This window comes from Ursus americanus, chromosome 27 (genome assembly GCF_024610735.1).
Source record: "Ursus americanus isolate L20-20 chromosome 27, mUrsAme1.1.p, whole genome shotgun sequence".
NCBI lineage: Eukaryota > Metazoa > Chordata > Mammalia > Carnivora > Ursidae > Ursus > Ursus americanus.
Window position 1 is genome coordinate 7,583,292 of NC_142153.1, and position 24,362 is coordinate 7,607,653.

At 36.3% G+C, this 24,362-nt stretch overlaps 1 protein-coding gene across 1 annotated transcript in view; it reads left to right on the forward strand.

Moving 5' to 3' along the window:
- LOC123780331 (A disintegrin and metallopeptidase domain 3-like) overlaps positions 1-24,362 on the forward strand; it is an 89,165-nt gene that overhangs the window by 14,595 nt on the left and 50,208 nt on the right. The window contains exon 4 of the mRNA XM_087856380.1: positions 5,032-5,110. Within this exon, the coding sequence (XP_087712506.1) occupies positions 5,032-5,110 (79 nt within the window). The remainder of the gene's footprint in view (positions 1-5,031; positions 5,111-24,362) is intronic.

Genomic DNA, 24,362 nt, shown 5'->3' on the forward strand with positions numbered 1-24,362 from the left:
TACAAACCAAGTACCAGGCATCTGTCTTCCTTCCTTCCGTCCTTCTTTCCTTCCTTTTTCTCTCTTTCGCTCTCTCTTTCTCTCTTTCTTCTCTCTTTCTTCTTCTTTCTTTCTTTCTTTCTTTCTTTCTTTCTTTCTTTCTTTCTTTCTTTCTCTTTCTGTTTAGAGAGAGAGAGGGAGTGTGCATGCACACGAGTGGGGGATGGCAGGGAGCGACAGAGGGAGAGAGAGAGAGAGAGAATCTTAAGCAGGCTCCATACCCAGCTTGAAGCCCAACATGGTGCTTGATCTCATGACCCTGAGATCATGACCTGAGCCTAAATCAAGAGTTGGTTGCTTAACCAACTGAGCCACCCAGGCACCCCTTTGTCAGGCATATTTCTAAGCAATTTGCATGTAGTAACTGATTTAATTTTCACAACAACCTTCTTTATTACTCACCTTTTGTATTAGGATTTTGAGAGATATTGCCAGTTTCTGAAATCAGTTTAGATTTTCAAAAGTATGTAAGATGTGCTAAAATATTATATTGCATCTTTGTGTCAATTTATATTTCCCTAAATAATTTCTCTAAACAATTATCAGCTATTTGCATTTTCATTTCCTATTTAATATTTATTTTTCAGAGCAGTTTTAAGTTAACAGCAAAATTGAGTGGAAGGTACAGAGAGTTTCTGTATGCCCCTTGCCCCCACATGTGTAGAGCCTCCCCTGTTATCAACATGGCCCACAAGTGTGATACATTTGTTATAATTGATGATCCTACATTGATACATCATTATCACCCAGAGTGCATAATTTATATTAGTCTCAAAAATTTTATATTGACTTTTTTCTTTTGCTTAAAAATTAAAAAGGAAAATTCAGAGAATTGTATAAAAGTTAGTTTCTCACCATGAGTGACACATATGTGAACATTTTCTTTATATATTTTTCTAAATGTTTACATTGTAGGTAAGAGTGAAATCTATTATTCCCATGCCCAGGCATATTCAGTTCTTTCATTCCCCAGTGCTAATCACAGTTATGATACTGACACATACTCTTCTGTCATATTGTTTCTTCATTCATCTGTATGCCTAGAGATTAATAAGAATCATGTTTTGAGTATTGCCTCAAATAGACATAAATGACACAATACTCCTCTATATAATTTATTTATCTTAATATGGTGGACTACTAAAGTGACCCCAATTCTTTACTTCTCCCTGTATCTTCACTCTTCACCTTATAACTTTGAGTTCCTGTCATCAAGAGGTGGAAAATATACATCTTCCCCAGCCTCCCTACTCCCCAGCTCTTGGATCTGAGTTTATCTATGGAAGACCAACTTCATGGGTATGTGGTCTCTCAGGGTCCCATGGTTAGAAATGCCCTGTATGTTGTTGCCATGAGATTCTTAGTACTTCTGGGGAAAAAACAAAACAAAACAAAACCCCTCATATTTTCATTCCATCATGGGCCTTGCAAATCATGTGGCCCATTCTATGACTTGTGACTTACTTTGGCCAAAAAGATGTTAGCTGATTTGATTTAAACACGGGTTTGAAAAATCTCTCCTTCTTTCCTGCTCTCCATCTTGTTTCTCGGCCATCATCATGAGTATGTGCTTGGGCCAGCTTCCTGAAAGATGGAGACAGGTGGAGCACTGCCAAGGTGCCCTAATCATCCCTAGATCAGCCAACATTCAGCTGAACGAATGAATCCAGAATCCAGATGAATGAATGAATCATTCAACATTCAGCTAAATGAGTGAATGAATCCCAGACCATTGAGCAAGCCTGGCCACCATTAGCAAAACTACTACTGATACTCACTCATGACCCAGAAGTGTGAGCAGATATTTATTAGGTTCTGGTTCTGGGGTTGTGCTTTTTGTGCAACATTTTGTATAGTATTATTTTTTGAGGTTCATCCATATTGATATGTGCAAAGTAAGTTCATATATTTTAAATACATATGTAACTATCAAATAAATATATCTTATTATTTATTTACCCATATTTATAGCAAGAAAAGGTGTATTGTGGATATCCTGGGCACCAGTGAAATTGACGGGTTATAAATGATGCAGTTCTCCAGAGTGCTATATGCTTCCCAATTTTACTTGAGGGTTTATACCAGTTTTCATTCATATCAATCATTCAAAAACATTTATTTTCTCTATATTCTCAACAAAATTAGTATCTTCACTTATTTGTTTTTGTTAATTAATGGATAAGAAATTGTATTGTATTGTATTTTAATATATGGTAATGCTCTATTCTCCTTTATTTTTTTAGAAGATTTTATTTATTTATTTATTATTTATTTATTTATTTATTTATTTATTTATGGGGGGAGCATCAGAGGGAGAGGGAGAAACAGGCTCCCTGCTGAGCAGGGAAACCCACGTGGGGCTCAGTCCCAGGACCCTGGGATCGTGACCTGAACTGGAGGCAGACGCTTAACAGACTGAGCCACCCAGGCCCCCCTTTGTTCTGCTTTAAATAAGGCTTTCAATATGTTTTAATTGTTGTTTAGGAGTACCTTTTCAAATGTTCACTGACTACACTAATTGGATTTCTTTCCCTATGTCTTGTTCTTTCTTTGGGTTTTTAGTTTTAATTATTTATTTTGAGTTATTTTCAGTCTGTGGCTAATCTTTTTAAATTTTTTCTCCACAGTCAGATTGTGGGAATTTTTGTTTACTGTAGATGTTAAGCCCTTTATCTGTCCTAGATGTTGCACACATGCTGCCCAGCCTCTTGGTTTCTTACCTCCTCCCCCATGTTTGTGGGATTCATTGCTATAAAAATGAAATTTTCATGTAATCATTATATTCATTATTTTTATTGGTTTTCAGATTTTTCTCTTGTGTCTCTCATATTCTGAATTTGTATTATGATATTCCTATGGTATTAAAATTTATTTTATATCTAAGATATAAATCTGAGGCATTCGGTATTTTACAACTGTATTGCATTTCCCTAGTTTATCACTGTTTTCTTAATTGCAATTTTATGCTGACTCAGGTTATTGTTTATTTAGTATACTTTCACATTGTTTTCTTCAGATAGAATATGCAGATGGTATGTTTTCTGGATCTGTGCATATCTGCAAATGTCCTTTGTGTTCTCATAATTGAATAACATCTTGGCAGTGTGTAGAATTTGTGAGTCCTATTCCTTTGCTATTAATTTTTATAACATGATATAGTTAATCTTACATCAGTTTTCCAGTATGTTTTGTGTACATATGAGTACACATTCATGCATGTGTGGTGTTTCATTAATCCCCCCGACATATAAATGCCTGAATTTTTCATTTTAGCTTTAAATCACTGCACATTATTTAAAAATTTATGGAAATCTGTGTTTTCCTATTGGGTCATATGGATCTGCCCTCTATAGTGTAGTTTTTCCTCCAACTATTTTTAAATCTTTATTTGGCTGTGTTTTTTACTAGCAAAATATATTCTCTTTATTGGCTAGGACTCTATTTCTGTTCTTGGCAAACAAATTCTCTGACACATTTATTGAATTATTTATTTTCATCTGTCATCATTTTAGTTCCAGAGTGTCTTTTTTTTTCTTCTTAAAATGATCTACTCTGAAAGCTTACTAACTTTTTAAACTTTTCTTGAAATAATGATTATTTTCTTTAACCAAATTCTTCATTCAACTTCGTTAGGAACTTGCTTTTATGTTTTGCCTTCCGCCCTTCTGTTGTTCATTTTCCTTACACTGGATGTTGTTTTCCAGTGAGTGGTCATGGGTATTTCTGTTAATTCACTGATCAAGGCAGATCTTTTTGTTGTTTTTTGTAGAAGCAAAAGTATACTTTTGAGGATCCAGGTCGAATGAACTTGCAAACTAAAGTTTTATCCTTTTAATTATGCTTGTCAGAAATCTGTTGAATTTCCTTTTCCTGTGGATGCTTCTGGATCCCCATTTCCACCACCTCCACTGACATGCTCGTTACTAAAATGTGGCTCTGCCCTTGTGCTAGAATTCATGTTCCAGGTGCTTGCACCTCAAGCTACCCAGGCCATTTGGCATTTGCCCTTGAATGTAGGTGGAATATGAGCTGTTAAACACCAGTTTTGTTTTGTCTGGGAAGATCTCTAGTTTTGTTATTTGAATCGAGGAAAAGGAAGAGCTGTCAGGAATGAGAGAAGATGAAGCAGGTCTGGAAAGAGAAGTAGTGGTGAATGTGCACCCTCCGTAGGTCCTCTCTGATTCTGGCCTTGGACTGTCCCTTAGTGTTTGGATTCCTTGAGAAAGCCTGGTCTCCCGGCACTAAATACTGGTGTAAAATTGTTCTGTAATAATCGCAATCTTCTCTGTGAGAAGATTACACTTCAGCACCATGTATATGAGTCTTGTCTATAGAATTCATTTAGCTTATGAAATTTGAGCAAAGCACTAGCCTCCTGCTTCTAAATGAAGGCTTTAAGAACTATTGTATGCTTCTACAATTTCTTTTCTCCTTCTGCTACAAGAAAGGCATGTTCCAAGGGGTAGGAGGTATGTCTTTTCCCAGGTTCCAGAAGGAAGGCAGTGTGGAGCTGAACCTGCAGTAAACTTGGGAAGAACATTCATTGTTGTTTTGAGGCATTGAGAGTTTGGGGGTTGTTCTCACCACAGTATAATTTCATGAAAACTAATGGGAAAAGGATATATTTTTTTGTTTCTTATCAATCTATGGCTACTTGTTAGCAAATGTTAACAAATTAGCAAATATTTTTGCTATGAGATTTATTGATTGTTGAATCTAAAAGAAAACTTTCCCATTGGAATCCGGAAGTCCTGGTTTCTAGCATATGTAAATCTATGTCATTTTGGTGTCCCTACTGCTATCGGTTATACTGCTTAGTATTTTTTCTTATACAAAATATGCTACCCAAAAGGAAATGAGATAATGGAGAGATGAGCCCATTTAATTTTTGAATATTTGAGTTTGTAAAATTGAAAGTGAATTTTAATGTCATGATTCTGTTTTTGTTAATGTTACTATTACAATGAAGTGTCATTGCTTTGGTTGAATTAGGTCATTTTTAGACCCTCATTTCCTGGTGTATGCATACAACAAATCAGGAACATTGTATCCAGATTCTTCATTTATAAAGGTAAGTTTTCCTTTATGCTCTGTAGATTTACGTTTTCTGTATCATTAAGGTGCCATTGGCAGGAAGAAAAAGGATGCTTTCTACCACCCAGAATTATCGGGCAAACAGATCAGAAGCCCAAATATAATGTGGCTGTCACTGTGAAGGCAGATTGAACAGAACAACTACTTTTCAAATTTGGAGCTCCGGAATCTCTTATCCAAAAAGGTTATTTAAACTACCCGAAGCATTAGCAGGTTTCTGAGAGAGAAAGAAAGTGGGTTAAAGAGCTAAGAATAAGAGGCCCCCTAAATACAGAGTCATTTTAATTGAGATGTCATAGGACCTGAGCAGTGGAGGAAGTGGTGGAAATTACTTTGTGGAAGGACCTTATAGAAAGAATCTAAATAGTTCTCATGTGAAACACAGAAGTTTGCATTGTATCCCAAAATGCAGATAGGAGTCAAGAAATTTTTTTTAAAGATGTATTTATTTATTTATTTGAAAGAGAGATCATGAGCAGGGGCAGAGGGAGAGGGAGAAGCAGACTCCCCACCGAGCAGGGAGCCCGATGTGGGACTCGATCCCAGGACCCTGAAATCATGACCTGAGCTGAAGGCAGACACTTACCCAACTGAGCCACCCAGCGCCCTGGAGTCAAGAAATTTTTAAGTGTGTGAGAAAGTTAACTTTAGTCTGTGAGATATTTCTTTTGTGAGAAGAGATGGGAAAGAAGTAAATGCAAGCGAAGGCTCCGATTCTGTTGCTATATTGCAATTGAGAGATAATGAAATTAAAAACAAGGTAACTAGTACAGCATTGTCTTTGTCACCACCTGCAAGTAGAAAGTGGAGCAAAATACATGAGACACCTGTTTGGAGATGTTTGACAATAGTCAGGTCAGAATTTTTTTTCCTCTGAGAGAAAAAAAAAAAAAAAAGCCCAGAAGGTGAATCACTTTGACCTTGGCCCTTCTGACTGAGGATAGTCTTAACCATAGCATAGGGAGTTGGAACCAACAGAACTTGAAGAGTTTGCAGTTGAGAGCTACTGAAACAACTGGAACTGGCGTGACACAGGACCAGAGAAGAGGGAGCCATCAGATGTATGATTTTTTTTGCAGGGAGGGGAGTTGTCCTTATACTCTTGACTAAAGATTAGGCTGCCTGTGTGCTGAGACTCTGCTCAAGAACAGAGTGTAAAATGGAGGTAATACTATCACACAGTGTTGGGAGATGTCGGATTTTCAGCCTAGGCAGAGTAGAGTGACTTTGCTAAAACCCCAGACATTCAGCTGAAACCAGAAAGGCTAACCCTTAGGAGGAAGGATCAAGCTCTAGGGTAAGAGATAATCTTATCACCTCATGGAACTTTACATCAAAACCCAGGGATATACTGTATGGTGACTAACATAATGTAATAAAAAAAATCATTATAATAAAAAAAAATCTTATCACCTCTCTTCCCTACCCCAATGCCTAAAACTCAGCAACAAGAGGATTAAGGAATTTTCCATTAAATTAATTGCCTTCCAATACAAAATGCAATACCCTATAAAGAGTTAAAACATAGTAGAGGAAGGGAATAATGCAGATAAGGGTAGAAATCAATGCGAGAGAACAAGGAAAAAGAATAGAAAAAATTAAAGCCCAGAATTTAGTTCTTTAAAAGGACTAATTGACATTAATAACCCCTAGTAAGACTGACCTAGGACAATAACAATTTCCATCAATATTAGGGATGAAGGGAGACATGATACAGAACATAAAATGATATTTTGAAGTATTATGAAAACCTTGTGTTAATAGATCTGGTAATTTAGATGAAATGGACAGCTTTCCTGAAAAGGGCAACTTATCAAAATTGAGGGGAGAAATAACAGAAAATCTCAATCACTTGAAATCTATTTAAGAAATTGAATTTCTAAACAACTACATTCCCATACCAGGTTTAGATGTTTTCACACTTTACCTATTGAGAGATATAATGGTTGTGTCCAATTTAGCTATTAAAAATAAATGTTTCTATGAACATTCACATGCAGTTTGTTGTGTGGATGTAATTTTTTATTTCTCTGGAGTGCATGTCCAGGAATAGGATTGCCAGGTCATATGGTAAGTATGAGTTTATTTTTTTAAAATTTTTATTTAAATTCAATTTAGTTAACATATACTGCATTGTTAGTTTCAGGAGTAGAATTTGTTGGTTCATCAGTTGCATATAAAACCTGGTGCTCATCACATCAAGTGCCCTCCTTAGTGCCCATCATCCAGTTACCCCATCCCCCCGCCAACTTCCCCTCCAGCAACCCTGTTTGTTTAATTACTAAACTGTTTTTCTGAGTAGCTCTACCATTTCATATTTCCACTGCCAATGTATGAGAAATAAGGACTGTATTTGCCACCACTTGGTATTATCACAATTTTTAAAAGTTTTAGCCATTGTGATAGATGTGTAGTGATTTTCTTATGTAATTTTGATTTGCATTTTCCTAATGACCAGTGATGTTGAACATTTTTTCATGTGTTTGTCATCTTCTGTGAAATGTCTTTTAATATCTTTTACCCATTTTCTAATCCTATTGATTGGTTTTTTACTGTTGATTTTTGAGTAATTTATATATTCTAAATACAAGTCCTTTGCCAGATATGTGATTTGCCAATATTTATTTCCAGTCTGTAATTTATCTTTTCATCCTGTTCATAAGGTATCTCACTGATCAGAAGTTTTTAATTTTGCTGAGGGTTATCAACTTTCCCTTTTACGAATGGTGGTTTAGTTATCAAACCTACGAACTCCATATATCTTTAGTTCTTAAAGATTCTGTTTCCCTAAAAATTTTATAGTTTTATTTATATTTAATTGTATGTTCACTTTGATACAGCTTTGTATAAGGTGTGAGATTTGAATCCAGTTTCATTCTTTGGACTGAGGATATGTATTTGTTTCAGTATCACTGATAGAAAAGGCTGTTCTGCATTGACTTGCTCTTGCATCTTTGTCAGAAAGTCCGTGGGACATATTTTTGAGGATATATTTGTGGGTTCTTCATTCCGTGCTATCCTTTTATGTGTCTGTACTTCTGCCACTCTCATGCTGTCTTCTTTAATTTACCTGCATATTAAGCATTTATGTAGACTATAGTGATACCTCCCACTTATTCTTATTTTTCAAGATTTTTAGACTATTCTGGATATTTTGCTTTTTCATATAAATTTTAAACTAAACTGCTCTACGCATACAAACAAACTTGCTAGGGTTGTGATAGACATTATGTCAAACCTATACGTCAGTTTGGGGCAAGTGACATCTTCAGTATGTTGAGTCTTCCAATCCATGAATTCAGTGAGTTTCTCCAATTGTTTGGTCTTTCTCTACATGTCTTTTATTAGCATTTTGTAATTTTAGCATTTGAATTCTGTACATATTTTTTTAGGCTTACACCAAACTATTTCATTTTCTTTGATGCAATTGTAAATGGTATTGAATTTTAATTTCAGTTTTTATATGCTTGTTATTATCTAGAAATGAATTTTGTTTTAATCTCATGGCTTGCAAACTTGTTGAAGTTACATATTAATTCTATGATGATTTTTTTGCTTTTGTTTTTGTTTTTTTTGGTAGAGTCTGAGATTTTCTACATGGGCTTGCCATTTACAAATATGAACATTTTTCTTTTTTTATTTTCAATTTTTTGTGCTTTTATTTTCTGCTTTGCCTTTCTGTGCTTGCTACAACTTCCAACACAGTGTCGGATCACAATAGCGAGGGCAGACACCTTCATTTGTTCCCAATCTTAAAGATAGTTGTAGGGTTGTTTTTAAACATAATCTTTATAAAGTTGAGGACATTCTCCATTTCTAGTTTGCTAAGATTTTTTTTACATAAAAGTGTGTGTGTTTAATTTTATCAAATACTTTTTCTGCCTCAGTTGGTAAGATCACATAAATCTTTTTCAGCCTGTTGATATGATGGTCTGCACCGTTTGACATTCAAATACTGAAAACATTATTGCATATCTAGAAAAGCTACAACTTGGTCCTGCTATATAATTCTTTTTATTCACGACTGGGTTTATTTGCTGATAATTTTTGTTGTTGTTGCTGTTCTCAAAGTTCATGAGAAATATTGGTCTGTGAGTCTGTGGCCTTCTTTTTTTGTATGGACTTTGACTAATTTTTGTATTAGGCTAATAAATTAAATCGGGCGGTATTACCTTCTCTTCTATTTTCTGGAAGAAGTTGTGTAAAGTACATGGTAATTTTTAAGATACTTGGTAAGATACTTCTGTGAAGTCACTGGGGATTTATGTGTGTGGGGGAGAGGAGATTTTTAATTTCCAATTAAGTATTTAATAGTTATAGGAATATCTTGTTTATCTGTTTCATATGTATTGTTCTGGTGGTTTGTGGTTTTTAAGGAATTGGTCCATTCCATCTCAGGTGTGGAATTTAGGGGTATGATTTTGTCACGGTCCTTATTATCCTTTTAATGATACAGGAGTGTTTTGTTCTGCACATCAATGATTGTTGTCTTCTCTCTTCTTAACTTTGTCAGTCCTGCTAGAGATTTTTCAATTTATTGAATTTATCAAAGAACCAGCTTTGTCTTGCTTTTTCCATACTGTTGTCTTACTTTTAATGTCAAAGCACTTGACTGTTAGGTTTATTATTTTTTCCCTTATGCCTTACGTTGGGTTTATTTTCCCATTCTTTTCTATCTGTTGAGGAAAACATTAATATTATCAACCTGTGACCTTTCCTCTTTTCTATTGTAAGCATTTTAGTGCTAAAATTTCCTGCTCAGCACAGCTTGAGCTGCAGCCTGAAATAATATGTTGTGTTTTCATTTTAATACAGTTATATGTATTTTTAAAATTTCCTTCGATGCTTCTTGTTTGACCCATGAATTTTTAAAAAGTGTGTTATTCAATTTCCAAGTGGTTGGAGATTTTTCCTGTTGTCTGCTGATTTCTAGTTTGGTTTCATTATGGTTAGCAAGCATACTTTATATGATTTTAGTTCTTTTAAATTGGTGAAGGTTTGCTTTACGATCCAGTATATTGTATGTGTTGATGAGTGCTCTTGGATAGTTGGACAGTATGTGTACTCTGCTGTTGGGCTGGAGTCTTCCATAAATGTCACGTAGATCATATTGTTTGATGCTGTTGTCCAATTCTGTATTTTTACTGATTTCCTGTCTAGTATTATCAATAAGTGAATGGAGTGTATTGAATTCATCATTTATCATTGTGTTTTTCTGTCTTTCTCTTTTAGCTGTATCAGTGTTTACTTCACATACTTTGAAGCTCTGTTGTTTGATGCCTATACGTTTAGGATTGTCATGTCTTCTTGATGGATTGATGCTTTCATGAATATATAATGAGTCTCTTTGTCCCTAGTAGATTTCTTTGCTAGTAAGTCCACTTTATCTGATATTAATAAAGCCAATCTGCTTTATTTTTATGAATATTTTCATGTTATATATCTTCCATCCTTTTAATTTCAATCTACCTACGTTATTATCTTTGAAGTAAGTTGCCTGGTGGTTTCTTTACTCCCATATCCTAGCACTTAGTATTTTATTTGGTGTTTTTAGACTTTTACATTTAAAGTAATTATTTATATGTTAGGGATTTTGTTTGTCATAATGTACATATATATTTCTCTCTTTTTTCTGTGTTTCCCGTTCCATTGTTCCTCTCTTGTTGCCTTCTTCTGTGTTACTTGAACATTTTTAGAATTGCATCATGATTTATTTATAGTGTTTTAAAGTATTTTCCTTAATCATAGTTTTCTTAACTTTTGCTCTAGATATTATAATATACATGTATAACTTATAATAGCTGTACCATTTTAGCTGGATTTTTTACTAGTTCAAGTGAAATATTAAAAATTATTTCTATGTAGGTTCCTTTATCCTCTGCATTATAAAAATATAATTGCCAAAATATTCCTCTCTATTTCTTAAGCATCACATGAAATTTTATGATTTTCTTTTTTTTTTTTAAAGATTTTATTTATTTATTTGACAGAGAGAGAGAGACAGCCAGCAAGAGAGGGAACACAAGCAGGCACAGTGGGAGAGGAAGAAGCAGGCTTCCAGTGGAGGAGCCTGATGTGGGGCTCGATCCCAGAACGCTGGGATCACGCCCTGAGCCGAAGGCAGATGCTTAACGACTGAGCCACCCAGGCGCCCTGAAATTTTATATTTTCTTTCAACTACTAAATATGATTTTAAAAACTCATGATGGAAAAGATAGTCCATTATATTTACCACTATTTTTACCTATTCTGTTTTCTCAAATCCTTGATGTTCCATATCTTCTTATGATATTTTCATTTTTAGAATTTCTTTCTGATATTCTTTAAGGATATGTGTGCTAGTGATAAAATCTTCTGGTTCTCTTTTGTCTGACAAAGTCTTTCTTGTTCTTCCATTCTTAATGGATAAATTTGCCAGACATAGAGTTTATGTTTGACTGTACTTTTCTTTCAGCACTTGAAAATTGCTGACATTTCTTTCTAGCCTTCATTACTTCTTCTTCTTCTTTTTTTTTTTTTTTAGATTTTATTTATTTATTCGGCAGAGAGTGAGGGAACACAAGCAGGAGGAGTGGCAGAAGGAGAGGGAGAAGCAGGCTCCCCACTGAGCAGAGAGCCCCATGTGGGGCTTGATCCCGGGACCCTGAGATCATGACCTGAGCCCAAGGCTGACACTTAACCAATTGAGTCACCCAGGCACCCCTAGCCTTCATTACTTCTGAGGTGAAATCTGCTGTCGTTCAAACTGTTGTTCCTCTGTAGGTTATGTAACACTGTTCTCTGGTTACTTTGAAGATATTTTTATTGTTTTTGCTAATTGTTAATTATGATTTTTGTTGTGGGTTACTTTGGTGAGGAGAGGTTGCGGGGTTGTCCAGAGCCCAAATTATTGACCAGGACCCATGCAGTGTGCACTTGTTTTATAGGGACCTTAGGGATGTGGGCTTCTTGATTTTTCAGCCTGCCTTCTGGGGGAGGGGCCTGCCGCGCTGATACTCAGGCAACCCTGTTTGGGTAGAGTCTCCGTGTCCCCTGCGAGGGGGGATGGGGATGGGCACACTGTGAGCCGTGCTTTCCAGGCTTTTGTTCTCTGGCAGCTTTCCCTGGCGGTTTGCTGTGCCTCTTCTGAGAGTCAGAGCAGCAGTGGCCAAATCTCAGCCTCTGTCTCAGAACAGAGAGATCGCAGTCTGCTCTCCACTGAGCTCTTCTGGCCACTTTAACTGTTTCTGTTGGTGCTGCTAAACCCTGCAGCGTCCTGGGATGTGTGCTCCACAGCAGGCGTCCTAGCCCTCACTTCCAGGGCCTGCACGTCTCTGTCCTTTGTGTTTCTAACACCACCAGCTGCCAGCCGCCCCCGCAGCTCCGGAGCTCCGTTTCAGTGTGGCTCACGCGCACTCCGGAGCTCTGGTTTTCAGTCTGGTCTCGTGCGTTCCCTGGCTCACCGTCTCAGTCTGCTCTCTCGAGGGTGCTGGTCCGCTGGTCCGCGAGTCCGCCCGCTCCCCCGTGCAGGTGGCTACCGCTTCCCGACGCCCGAGCTCAGGGGCTCCCTCCCCCTTCTGTTTATCTTCAGGTTCATGGCTCCCCGCTTCATACCTCAGTACTCAGCGCTGGAGATGTTCATTGTAGAGATCCAGATGTATCTTCCTGCGTCTCAGGCTGATTCCGTGGGTGTTCAGGATGGTCTGGTACCTCTCCAGCTCCACTCAGGGGACCAGCTGAAAAAGGGGACCCCTACTCCTCTGCCATCTTAACTCCTTCTCCTACCATGCCTCCTTTTAAAGTCTGTTGTGGGTTACTTTGGGTCCATTCCCTTTGCAGTTCACTCAGCTCATGGAATCCAAATGTTTATACCATTCATTGATTTTTGAAATTTTCAGCCATATTTCTTTTTCTTAGTTTTTATATTTTATTTTATGTGATAAAAATACTTAGCATGAGTTCCACTCTCTTAACCAATCTTACGTATACATTACATTATTATTGACTGTAAGTATGATGTTTTATAGAAGATGCTAGAACTTATTCATCTTGCTTGACTGAAACTTTATGCTCATTGGTTAGTAACTATCCATTTCCCCCTTTCCCCAGCCCCTGGAAAGCACCATTCAAGTCCTTGGAGGTATGAATTTAAATATTTTAAATATTTAATATAAAAGGAATCATGCAATATTTGTCTTCCTGTAACTGGCTTATTTCACTTGGCATAGTGTTCTCAAAGTTTATACATGTCACATATTGCAGAATTTACTTCTTTCTAAAGGATGAATAGTATTCCATTGAGTGTATATACCATATTTCTTATCTACCTATCTACTGGTGGACAATTAGGTGGTTTCCACATCTTGTCTATTTTGGATAGTGCTGCTATGAACACAGGAATACCAATATCTCCTCATGATCCTGATTTCAGTTCTTTTGACTACACAGAAGTGCTATCACTAGATCATATGGTAATTCTACTGTTAGAAAACTGAGTGAAGACTCAGTTTTCTATAGTAACTGCACCATATTGACTCCCACTAACAGTGTACAACAGTTCCAATTTCTCTACATATTTGCCAATGTTTGTCTTTTTTTATATAATAATAGCCATCCTAACACGTGTGAGGTGATACCTCTTTGTGGCATTGACTTGTATTTCCCTAGCGACTAGTGATATTGGGTGTATTTCATATACCTGTTGGCCATTGGTATGTCTTCTTTGGGAAAATGTCTATTCAACAATTTTAACAATGTTATGTCTTGCAATCCATGGACACAGAATGTTTTTCCATTTGTTTGTGTCTTGTTTAATTCGTTTCACCAGTGATTTGTAGTTTTCAGAGTACAAGTCTTTAACCTCCTTGGTTAAATTTATTCCTAGGTATTTTATTAGTTTTGTGTGTGTATGTGTGTGTGCGTGTGCATGTGCGTGTGCGTGTGCGTGCATGCACACCATTGCAAATGGAATTGTTTTCTTAATTTCCCTTTTAGATAGTTGTTAGTATAGAAATGCAACTAATTGTATTTTTGTATGTTGATTTTGTATTCTGCAACTTACTGAATTTCTTGTGTGTGTGTATATGTGTGTGCATGTGTGTGTCTGTGTGTGTATGTGTGTGTGTAATCTTTAGGGTTTTCTATATATGAGATCATGTCCTCTGCGAACAAAGACAGTTTTACTTCTTCCTTTCTGATTTGGGTGCCTTTTATTTCTTTTTCTTGTCCAATTGCTGTAACTTCCAGTGCTATGTTGAAGAACTGGTGAGAGTGGGCATCCTTGCTTTTTTCTGATCTTAGAGAAAGAGCTGTCAATTTTTCACTGTTGAATATAATGTTAGTTTCATAAATAGCCTTTAATAAATGGGCTTTTTTATATTATATTGAGGTTGGTTATATCCTAGTTGGTTGAGAAGTATTATGAAAGTATGTTGAATTTTGTCAGACTCTTTCTCTGACGATATGCAGGTGATTTGTGATTTTTATACTCTAACTGTTAATATGGTTTATCACATTAATTGATTTTTGTGCATTAAACCATCCTTGCACTACAGAGATAATCTAACTTGGTCTTCATGTATAATCATTTTACATTTTTGGATAACGTTGGATTTGGTTTACTTGTATTTTGTTGAGAATTTGCATCTATATTCATGAAGGTTATTGACATAGTTTTCTTGTGATTGTGTGACTTCTATATCAGGATAATGGTATCCTCATAAAATAGTTTTGAAGTGTTCCTTCCTGTTTAATGTTTTGGAAGAGTGTGGGAAAGATTGCTGTGATTTTTACTTAAATGTTTGGGAGAGTTCATCAGTTCATTTGGTTTGGGGCTTTTCTTCGTTATGAGGTTTTTAATTACTGATTTAGACTCCATGCTTGTTATGTTTGTTCAGATTTTCTATTTCTTCATGATTCAGTCTTGGTAGGTCCTATGTTTCTAAGGACATGTCCATTTTCTATGACAATCCGTTGTTTGTGTATAATTATTAATAGTATTCTTTTTTGATCCTTTTTATTTCTGTGACATCAGTTTTAATTTCTTTGCTTTCATTTTTCATTTTGTCTATTTGTGTTTTCTCTTTTTTCTTACTTTGGCTGGGGGTTTATCAGTTTTGTTTATCAAGCTGTTCATAAAAACAACTCAGTTTGATGATTTTTTTCTGTTGTTTCCTCTTCCTCCTCCTCCTCCTCCTCCTCCTCCTCCTCCTCCTCCTCCTTCTTCTTCTTCTTCTTCTTCTTGATAGTAAAGCAAAGTTTATTGAGTGGTAGTACAAGGCTCCCAAAGAGAGAGGAGACCCAAGAGGGTTGCCCATTTATTTACTTTCTGTTTTCTTTATTTCTGCTCTAATCTTTGTTATTTATTTTTACTACTTTGGCCTTAGTTTATTCTCTAGTTTTAGCTTTTTAAAAATTTCAAAGTATGCTCCACACCCAGTTTGTGTGTGTGTGTGTGTGTTATTTTTTTATTCCTATTCAGCCACTCTATGTCTTTTGTTTGTGGAGTTTATTTACATTTAAATTATTGACAGGGAAGTTATTTAGTATTAAAATTTTGTTGTTTTGTAGTTATTTTGTCTGTCTTTTCCTATGTTGTTGTCTTCTGTTGTGTTTCACTGATTTTTAAAATTTTTTTCCCTTGTCTTTTTCTTTTGTGTACTTTCTATTGGTATTTTCATTTTGATTACCATGTGGCTTACATGAAATACTATATAGTTATAACAGTGTATTTTAAGCAAATAACAACTTTAGTTACATACAAAAATTTACGATTTTACTACTCCCCCTCACACTTATGTTATTGATGTCACAATTTACATTATTTCCTATTATGTATCTTTTAACATATTTTTAGTTAAAGTTAGTTTTGATATTTTGCCTTTTAACATTCATATTAGAATTAAAAGTGATTTACCCACCAGGATTTCAGAAATATAGTGTTCAGAATTTTCTATATATTTACCCTTACCAATGAGTTTCATTTATTTTTATGCCCTTATGTTGTTGTTTAGCACCCTTTCATTTCTACTTGAAAAACTCCCATTTGTATGTATTGTCATGTAGGTATAGTGGGGAGAGCTACCTTGACTTTTGAAATATCCCTGCCCTGTCTGATTCTGATGCTTGCTTTATCTCTTCAGATTGTTTTTTGACTTTTAGTATGCCTTGTAATCTTTTTCTTGATAGTTGGACGTGATGTAATGGGTAAAAGGAACTGCTGTAAATATATTTTTAGTAATGTACTCATGAGGTGTGGGGAGAGAGAAGGTGTCCTACAGTCTTATGATTAAGTCTCAGTTTTGTAGTAAACTTATGCCTCTGCACTATGAACTTCACAGGGGTTTCTCAGTTTTATTTCCCCTGAATGCAGGCCCTCTTACGAACAGAGTGCTCTGATGTATTTCAGAATGGGTTCTTTTGCCCTCCCATTGCTGAAAGTATGAGGGGTTTTTCTCTGATATTTATTATGGCAACTTTGTCAAGCTCCTGTAGGTAAATCTCACAAAATTCTGGGGGCTCCCTCATGAGTTGTCTGGAATTTTTATTCCAGATTTGTCCATACCAATCTTCTAGCGTTTCATCAGTTATAATCAGAATTACATGCCCTGATACTGGTTCCAGCAGCACTTTTCACTACTGATTCTGTACTTTAGTAATCTGCGTCTCTCCGTGTTCTCTCCAGTCCTGGAGTATGTGATTTGCTCTGTGTCCTTGCCTCTCTTACAAATCCAAGAAGACTTGTTGATTTTTCAGTCTGTTCAGCTTTTTGCATGCTGTTAGGGTGGAGTGGTGACTTCTAAGCTTCTTACATGTAGGACCAGGAACCAGAAGTCTCTTACTCATTTCTTCAGATTTGCAGGGTATAATGTTTTGGGCTGACTTTTTTTCCCTCTCAGTACTTTGAATATATCATCTCACTGCTTTCTGGCTTGCAAGGTTTCTGCTGAAAAATCTACTAAAAGTCTTAATATTGTTCCATTATATATGATAAATCAGTTTTCTCTTGCTGCCCTCAAAATTCTCTCTTTCTGTTTCACTTTTGACAATTTAATTATAATATATCTCAGTGTGAATTTCTTTTTTTTAATGATTTTATTTATTTATTCGACAGAGATAGAGACAGCCAGTGAGAGAGGGAACACAAGCAGGGGGAGTGGGAGAGGAAGAAGCAGGCTCATAGCGGAAGAGCCTGATGTGGGGCTCGATCCCAGGTCGCCTGGATCACGCCCTGAGCCGAAGGCAGAAGCTTAACCACTGTGCCACCCAGGCGCCCCTCAGTGTGAATTTCTTTAGGAACATTTTATTTGTTGTCTTTTGAACTTCTTGGATCTAGATATTAATTTTCTTCTATACGTTTAGGGAGTTTCAAGCCATTATTTATTTGAATAAGCTTTCTGGTTTTTTTTTTAAATTAAGATATAATTGACATATAACATTTTGGAAGTTTAAGGTATATAGTTTGTTGATTTAATGCATTTGTATATTTCAATATGATTACCACTATAGCACTAGCTAGCTCCTTTAACATATCGCATTATTCCTTCCTTTTCTCTCTTTGCCTTCTGAGACTCCTATTATGTGTATATTGTTCCTCTTGATAGTGTTTCATAAGTCCCTTAAACTTTTTTCACTCTGTCAATCGTTTTCTTTTTACTCCCCTGACCTGTCTTTGAGTTCAGTTAATTTTTCCTATGCTTAATCTAGTTTGCTATTGAAACTTTCTAGTGAAATTTTTGGTTCAGTTTTTCAGCTCTGTGATTTCTATTTGATACTTTATTTTTTCAAATTTTTATTTAAATTCTAGTTAGTTAACATAAAGTATTATTTCAGTTTCAGGAGAATTTAGTGATTCATCACTTATATATAATACTAGTGATCATCATAGCAAGTGTCCTCCTTAATATAAATATCCCATTTAGCCCATCCCCCACCCACTTCCCCTCCATCAACCCTCAGTTTGGTCTCTATTGTTAAGAGGGTCTTATGGAAAAAAAAAAAAGTCTTATGGTTTGCCTCTCTCCCCCCCCTTTTTTTTTTTTTGCCATATGTTCATCTGTTTTGTTTCTTAAATTCCACATACAAATGAAATCATATGATATTTGTCTTTTTCTTACTGACATTTTGCTTAGCATAATACACTCTAGATCCATCCACCTTATTGCAAATGGAAGATTTCATTCTTTTTGATGGCTGAGTAATATTCCATTATATATTTAAAAAATCACATCATATCTTGTCTTTATCCATTCATCAGCTGATGGACGTTTGGGTTCTTTCCATAGTTTGGCTATTGTTGATAACGCTTCTCTAAACATCAGGGTGCATGTACCCCTTCAAATCTCTATTTTTGTGTCCTTTGGGTAAAATCCTAGTAGCGTAGTTGCTGGGTCATAGCGTAGTTAGTTCTATTTTAAACTTTTTGAGGAACCTCCATACTGTTTTCCAGAGTGACTGCTCCAGTTTGCACTCCCACCAACAGTGTAAGAGGGTTACCCTTTCTGTGCGTAATTGCCAACATCTGTTGTTTCCTGATTTGTTAATCTTAGCCATTCTGACAGGTGTAAGGTGGCATTTCATTGTGGTTTTGATTTGTTTTTCCCTGATAATGAGTGATGTTGAGCATCTTTTCATTTGTCTATAAGCCATCTGCATATCTTCTTTGGAAAAATGTCTATTCATGTCTTCTGCCCATTTTGTTATTGGATTGTTTGTTTTTTGGGTGTTGAGTTTAATAAGTTCTTTATATATTTTGGATACTAATCCTTTATCAGATGTGTCATTTTCTAATATCTTCTCCCATTAATAAGTTCTTTATATATTTTGGATACTAATCCTTTATCAGATGTGTCATTTTCTAATATCTTCTCCCATTCCATTGGCTGCCTTTTAGTGTTGTTGATTGTTTTCTTCACTGTGCAGAAGCTTTTTGTCTTGATGAAGTCCCAGTAGTTCATTTTTGCTTTTGTTTCCCTTTCCTCCAGATATGTGTATTGTAAGAAGTTGTTGTGGTCAATGCCAAAGAGGTCTCTGCCTGTGTTCTCCTTTAGGATGTTGATGGTTTGCTGTCTCACATTTAGGGCTTTCATCCATTTTGAGTTTATTTTTGTGTATAATGTAAGAATATGGTCCTCATTCTTTTGCAGGTTGCTGTCCAGTTTTCCCAATACCATTTGTTGAAGAGACTGTCTTTTTTTCTATTGGAAAAATACTTTTATTCCTACTTTGTCAAAGATTAGTTGACTATATAATTGGGGGTCCATTTCTGGGTTTTCTATTCTGTTCCATTGACCTATGTGTCTGTTTTTCTGCCAGTACCATACTGTCTTGATAACTACAGCTTTGTAGTATAGCTTGAAGCCTGGAATCATGATGTCTCCAAGGTTTGCTTTTCTTTTTCAGGGTTGCTTTAGCTATCTAGGGTCTTTAGTGGTTCCATAGAATTTTAGGGTTTTTGATCTAGCTCTGTGAAAAATGGCATTTTGGTAGGGATTTCATCAAATGTATAGATTGCCTTGGCTAATATAGACATTTTTAAAAAGATTTTTAAAGTTTATTTTAGAGACAGAGAAAAAAATGCAAGAGAGTGGAGGGGCGGAGTGGGAGGGAGAAGCAGAGTTAGAGAATTTCAAGCAGACTCCATGCTGAGTGCAGACCCTGATGTAGGGTTTAATCTTCCAGACCCTGAGATCATTACCTGAGCCAAAATCAAGAGTTGGATGCTTAAGCAACTGAACCATCCAGGTGTCCCAGGTAGTATAGACATTTTAAAAATGTTTGTTTTACCAATCCATGAACATGGAATGTTTTTCCATTTCTTGTGTCCTCTTCAATTTCTTTCATCAGAGTTCTGTAGTTTTCAGAGTACAGATCTTTTACCTCTTTGGTTAGGTGTATTTCTATGTATCTTACGGGTTTTTGTTGCAATTATACATGAGTTTGATTCCTCATTTTCTTTTTCTGTGGCTTCATTATTGGTGTATAGAAATGCAACATATTTCTGTACTTTGATTTTATATCCTGTGACTGTGCTGAATTCATGTAGTAGTTCTAGCAATCTTTTGGTGGCATCTCAGGTTTTCTACATAGAGTATCATGTCATCTACAAATAGTGAAAGTTTGACTTCTTCCTTGCTAATTTGGATGCTTTCTATTTCTTTTTGTTGTCTGGTTGCTGAAGCTAAGACTTCCAGTACTATCTTAAATAACAATAGTGAGTGGACATCCCTGTCATGTTCCTGACCTTAGAGGAAAAGCTCTCAGTTTTTCCCCATTGAGGATGTTATTAGATGTGGGTCTTTTTTATATGGCTTTTATGATGCTGAGGTGTATTCCATCTATGACTACTTTGTTGAAGATTTTTATCAAGAATGGATGCTGTATTTTTTCAAATGCTTTTTTCTGCATCTATTGAATGGATCATATGGCCCTTTTCCATTCTCTTACTGATGTCGTGTATCACATTGATTGATTCGAAAATATTGAACCACCCCTACAACCCAGGAATAAATCCCCTTGATCATGGTGAATAATTCTTTTTTTTTTTAAGAGACACAGAGAGAGAGAGAGAGAGAGAGAGACAGATAGCACACAAGGGGGGAGGGGCAGAGAGAGGAGGGAGAGAATCCCAAGCAGGCTCCACACCCAGCACAGAGCCCAACACAGAACTCGATCTCAAAATCCTGAGATTATGACCTGAGCTGAAATCAAGAGTCAGACGCATAACCAACTGAGCCACCCAGACACCCCATGGTCAATAATTATTTTAACATAATGTTAGATTCAATTTGCTAGTATGTTGTTGAGAATTTTTCATAGTAATTTTCCTTTTTAGTGGCATCTTTATGTCTGATTTTGGAATCAAGGTAATGCTGGTTTTATAGAATGAGTTTGGAGTTTTTCCTTCTTTTTCTGTTTTTTTTTAAACAGTTTGAGAAGAATAGTATTAACTCTTCTTTAAACGGTCCAGTAAGTTTCTCCTGGGAAGCATCTGGCCCTGGACTTTTGTATTTTGGGAGATTTTTGATTACTGATTCAATTTATTTTCTGGTTATGCGTCTTAAATTTTCTATGTCTTCCTGTTTCATTTTTGCATGTTTCTATGAACTTATCCATTTTACCAGATTGCCCAGTTTGTTGGCATATAATTTTTTCATAATATTCTCTTATGATTGTTTGCATTTCCATGGTATTGGTTGTGATCTCTCCATTTCATTCATGATTTTACTTATTTGGTTCCTTTCTCTTATCTTTTTGAAAAGTCTGGCTAGGGATTTATCAATTTTATTATTTCTTTTAAAGAACCAGCTCTTAGTTTAGTTGATCTGTTCTACCAGTTTGTTTGTTTGTTTGTTTGTTTCTAGTTTATTTCTGCTCTAATCTTTATTATTTCCCTTCTTCTGCTGGCTTTCAGTTTTATTTGCTGTTCCTTTTCTAGCTCTTTTAGGTGTAAGATTAGGTTGCATATTTGAGACTTTTCTTGCTTCTTGAGGTAGGCCTGTATTACAAAATACTTCCCATTTATGACTGCCATTGCTGCATCCCAAAGGTTTTGGACTGTCGTGTTTCCATTTTCATTTGCTTCTATGTATTTCTTCAAATTTCTTCTTTAATTTCCTGGTTAACTCATTCATTCTTTAACCTCAATCTTCTTTTTTTTTTTTTTAAAGATTTTATTTATTTATTCAACAGAGATAGAGACAGCCAGCGAGAGAGGGAACACAAGCAGGGGGAGTGAGAGAGGAAGAAACAGGCTCATAGCGGAGGAGCCTGATGTGGGGCTCGATCCCATAACGCCGGGATCACGCCCTGAGCCGAAGGCAGACGCTTAACCGCTGTGCCGCCCAGGCGCCCCAAACCTCAATCTTCTTTAATCTCCATATATTTGTGGTCTTTCCAAATTTTTTTCTTGTGGTTGACTTCAAGTTTCATAGTGCTGTAATCTGAAACTATGCATGGTATGATCTCAATCTTTTTGTACTTGTTGAGGGCTAATTTGTGACCCAGTATGTGATCTCTTCTGGAGAATGTTCCATGTGCACTCAAAAAGAATGTGTGTTCTGCTGCTTTAGGATGAAATGTTCCGAGTATATCTGTTAAGTCCATCTGGTCCAGTATGTCATTCAAAGCCATTGTTTCCTTTTTGACTTTCTACATTGCTGTAATGAGGTGTTAAAGTCCCTTACTACTATTGTATTATTACCAATGAGTTTCTCTATGTTTGTTATTAATTGAGTTATATATTTAGTTGCTCCCATGTTGGGGGCATATATATTTACAGTTATTTGATCTTGATGGACAGAACCCTTAATTATGATATAGTGCCTTTCTTCATCTCTTGTTACAGGTTTGGTTTAAAATCTAGTTTTTCTGATATAAGTGTGGCTACTCCAGCTTTCTTTTGATATCCATTAGCATGATAGGTGATTTTCCATCCCCTCACTTTCAATCTGCTGGTGTCTTTAGTCTAATGTGAATCTCTTGTAGGTGGCATACAGATGGGTCATGTTGTTTTTGTTGTTGTTCTTGTTTTTTTAATCTGTTCTGATACCTATGTCTTTTGATTGGAACATTTAGTCCATTTACACTCTGAGTGATTATTGATAGAAAAGACTAGCGCCACTGTGTTACCTGTAATTTTGCTGTTTCTGATGATGTTCTCTGTTCCTTTAGAGTTTTTGTTGCTTTTGGTCTTTCTTTCCCACTCAAAGAGTTCTGTTAAATATTTCTTTCAGGGCTGGTTTTAATGGTCATTAACTCCTTTAGTTTTTGTTTGTCTGGGAATCTCTTTATCACTCCTCCTATTCTGAATGACAACTTTGCTGGATAAAATATTCTTGTCATATTTTTTCTCATTCAGCATGTTAAATATATCATGTCACTCCTTTCTAGCCTGCCACATTTCTGTGGATTGACCTGCTACAAGCCTAATATGTTTTTCCTTGTAGGTTAAGGACTTTTTTTCTCTTGCTGCTCATAGGAGTCTTTCCTTATCTGTTTATTTTGTGAATTTGACTATGATATGTCTTAGTATGGGCCTGCTTTTGTTGAATTTGATGGGAATTCTCTGTGCCTCTCCAATTTTGATGTCTATTTTCTTCCCCTGATTAGGGTAGTTCTCAGCTATGATTTGTTCAAATAAACCTCCAATTCCCCCTCTTCTTCTGGGACACTTATGAAACGAATATTATTATGCTCTAAGGCATCACTGAGTTCCCTAATCTACATTCGTTTTCTTTCTCTCTTTTCAGCTTCATTATGTTCTATAATTTTATTTTCTGTATCACTGATTTGTTCCTCTGCTTCATCCATCCTTGTTGTCATTGCATCCGACCAGTTTTGTATCTTAGTTATAGTATTTTTTATTTCACCCTAACTAGTTTGTAGGTCTTTTATCTCTGCAGTAAGGGATTCCCTAGTGTCTTCTATGCTTTTCTCAAACCCCACTAGTATCCTTATTATTGTTGTTTTAAATTCTGGTTCAGTCATCTTACTTATATCAGTTTAGATTAAATCCTTGTCCCTTATTTCTTCCTGTTCTTTCTTTTGTGATGAATTTCTCCATGTTGTCATTTTGTCTATGTCACTGATTTTTTTGTGTGGTTGTTAGGAAAGCCTGTTATATCCCTGCTCCTGAGTGTAATGGCTATACTAAAAAAAAGTTCCTATAATGTCTTGGGCCTGGTGCTTCAGGAGGTGTGCACTCTGCTGTTGTGTTTCAGCTGCTCTTTCCCTCAGGTCAGTCCTCTGCAGTTTCTCCTTGCCTGCAGTGGCAGGTGTTTGGACCTTGTTCACTATGTGGCAAGTTTTAACTAGGTGTGTTTTGGTCTGCTTATTAAAAGAAGCGTATCCTATTTCTGCTAGAGCTGAAGTTTTTCAGTGCTCTATGATCAGTGGACTTGGTGTGTGCGAGGAGTTTGTGCTGGTCTTCTGAGGGAGGCGCCTGTTGCACTGATTCTCAGAAAGACTTGCTGAAGTGGTGTTATACCTGCAAGGGTGTATGGGGGCAGGGCTTAGTGTAAGCGGCTCTGGTCTCCACTGGGGTGATGCTGTGTTGCTCACTGAAGTTGGTCAGTGCTGATGGGGCGGAGGGGAGGAATGACATCACCCCACTCTCTTCTCCCTGGAGTGGGTAGTCCATACCTGCCACTCCTGAGGGAGCTCTCACAGAAGAGCAAACTTTCACACTTCTTGTGTCCCCAGCTTCCATCAAATCCCTGTCTTCACCCCGTCTATGTCCAAACTATCTGCCT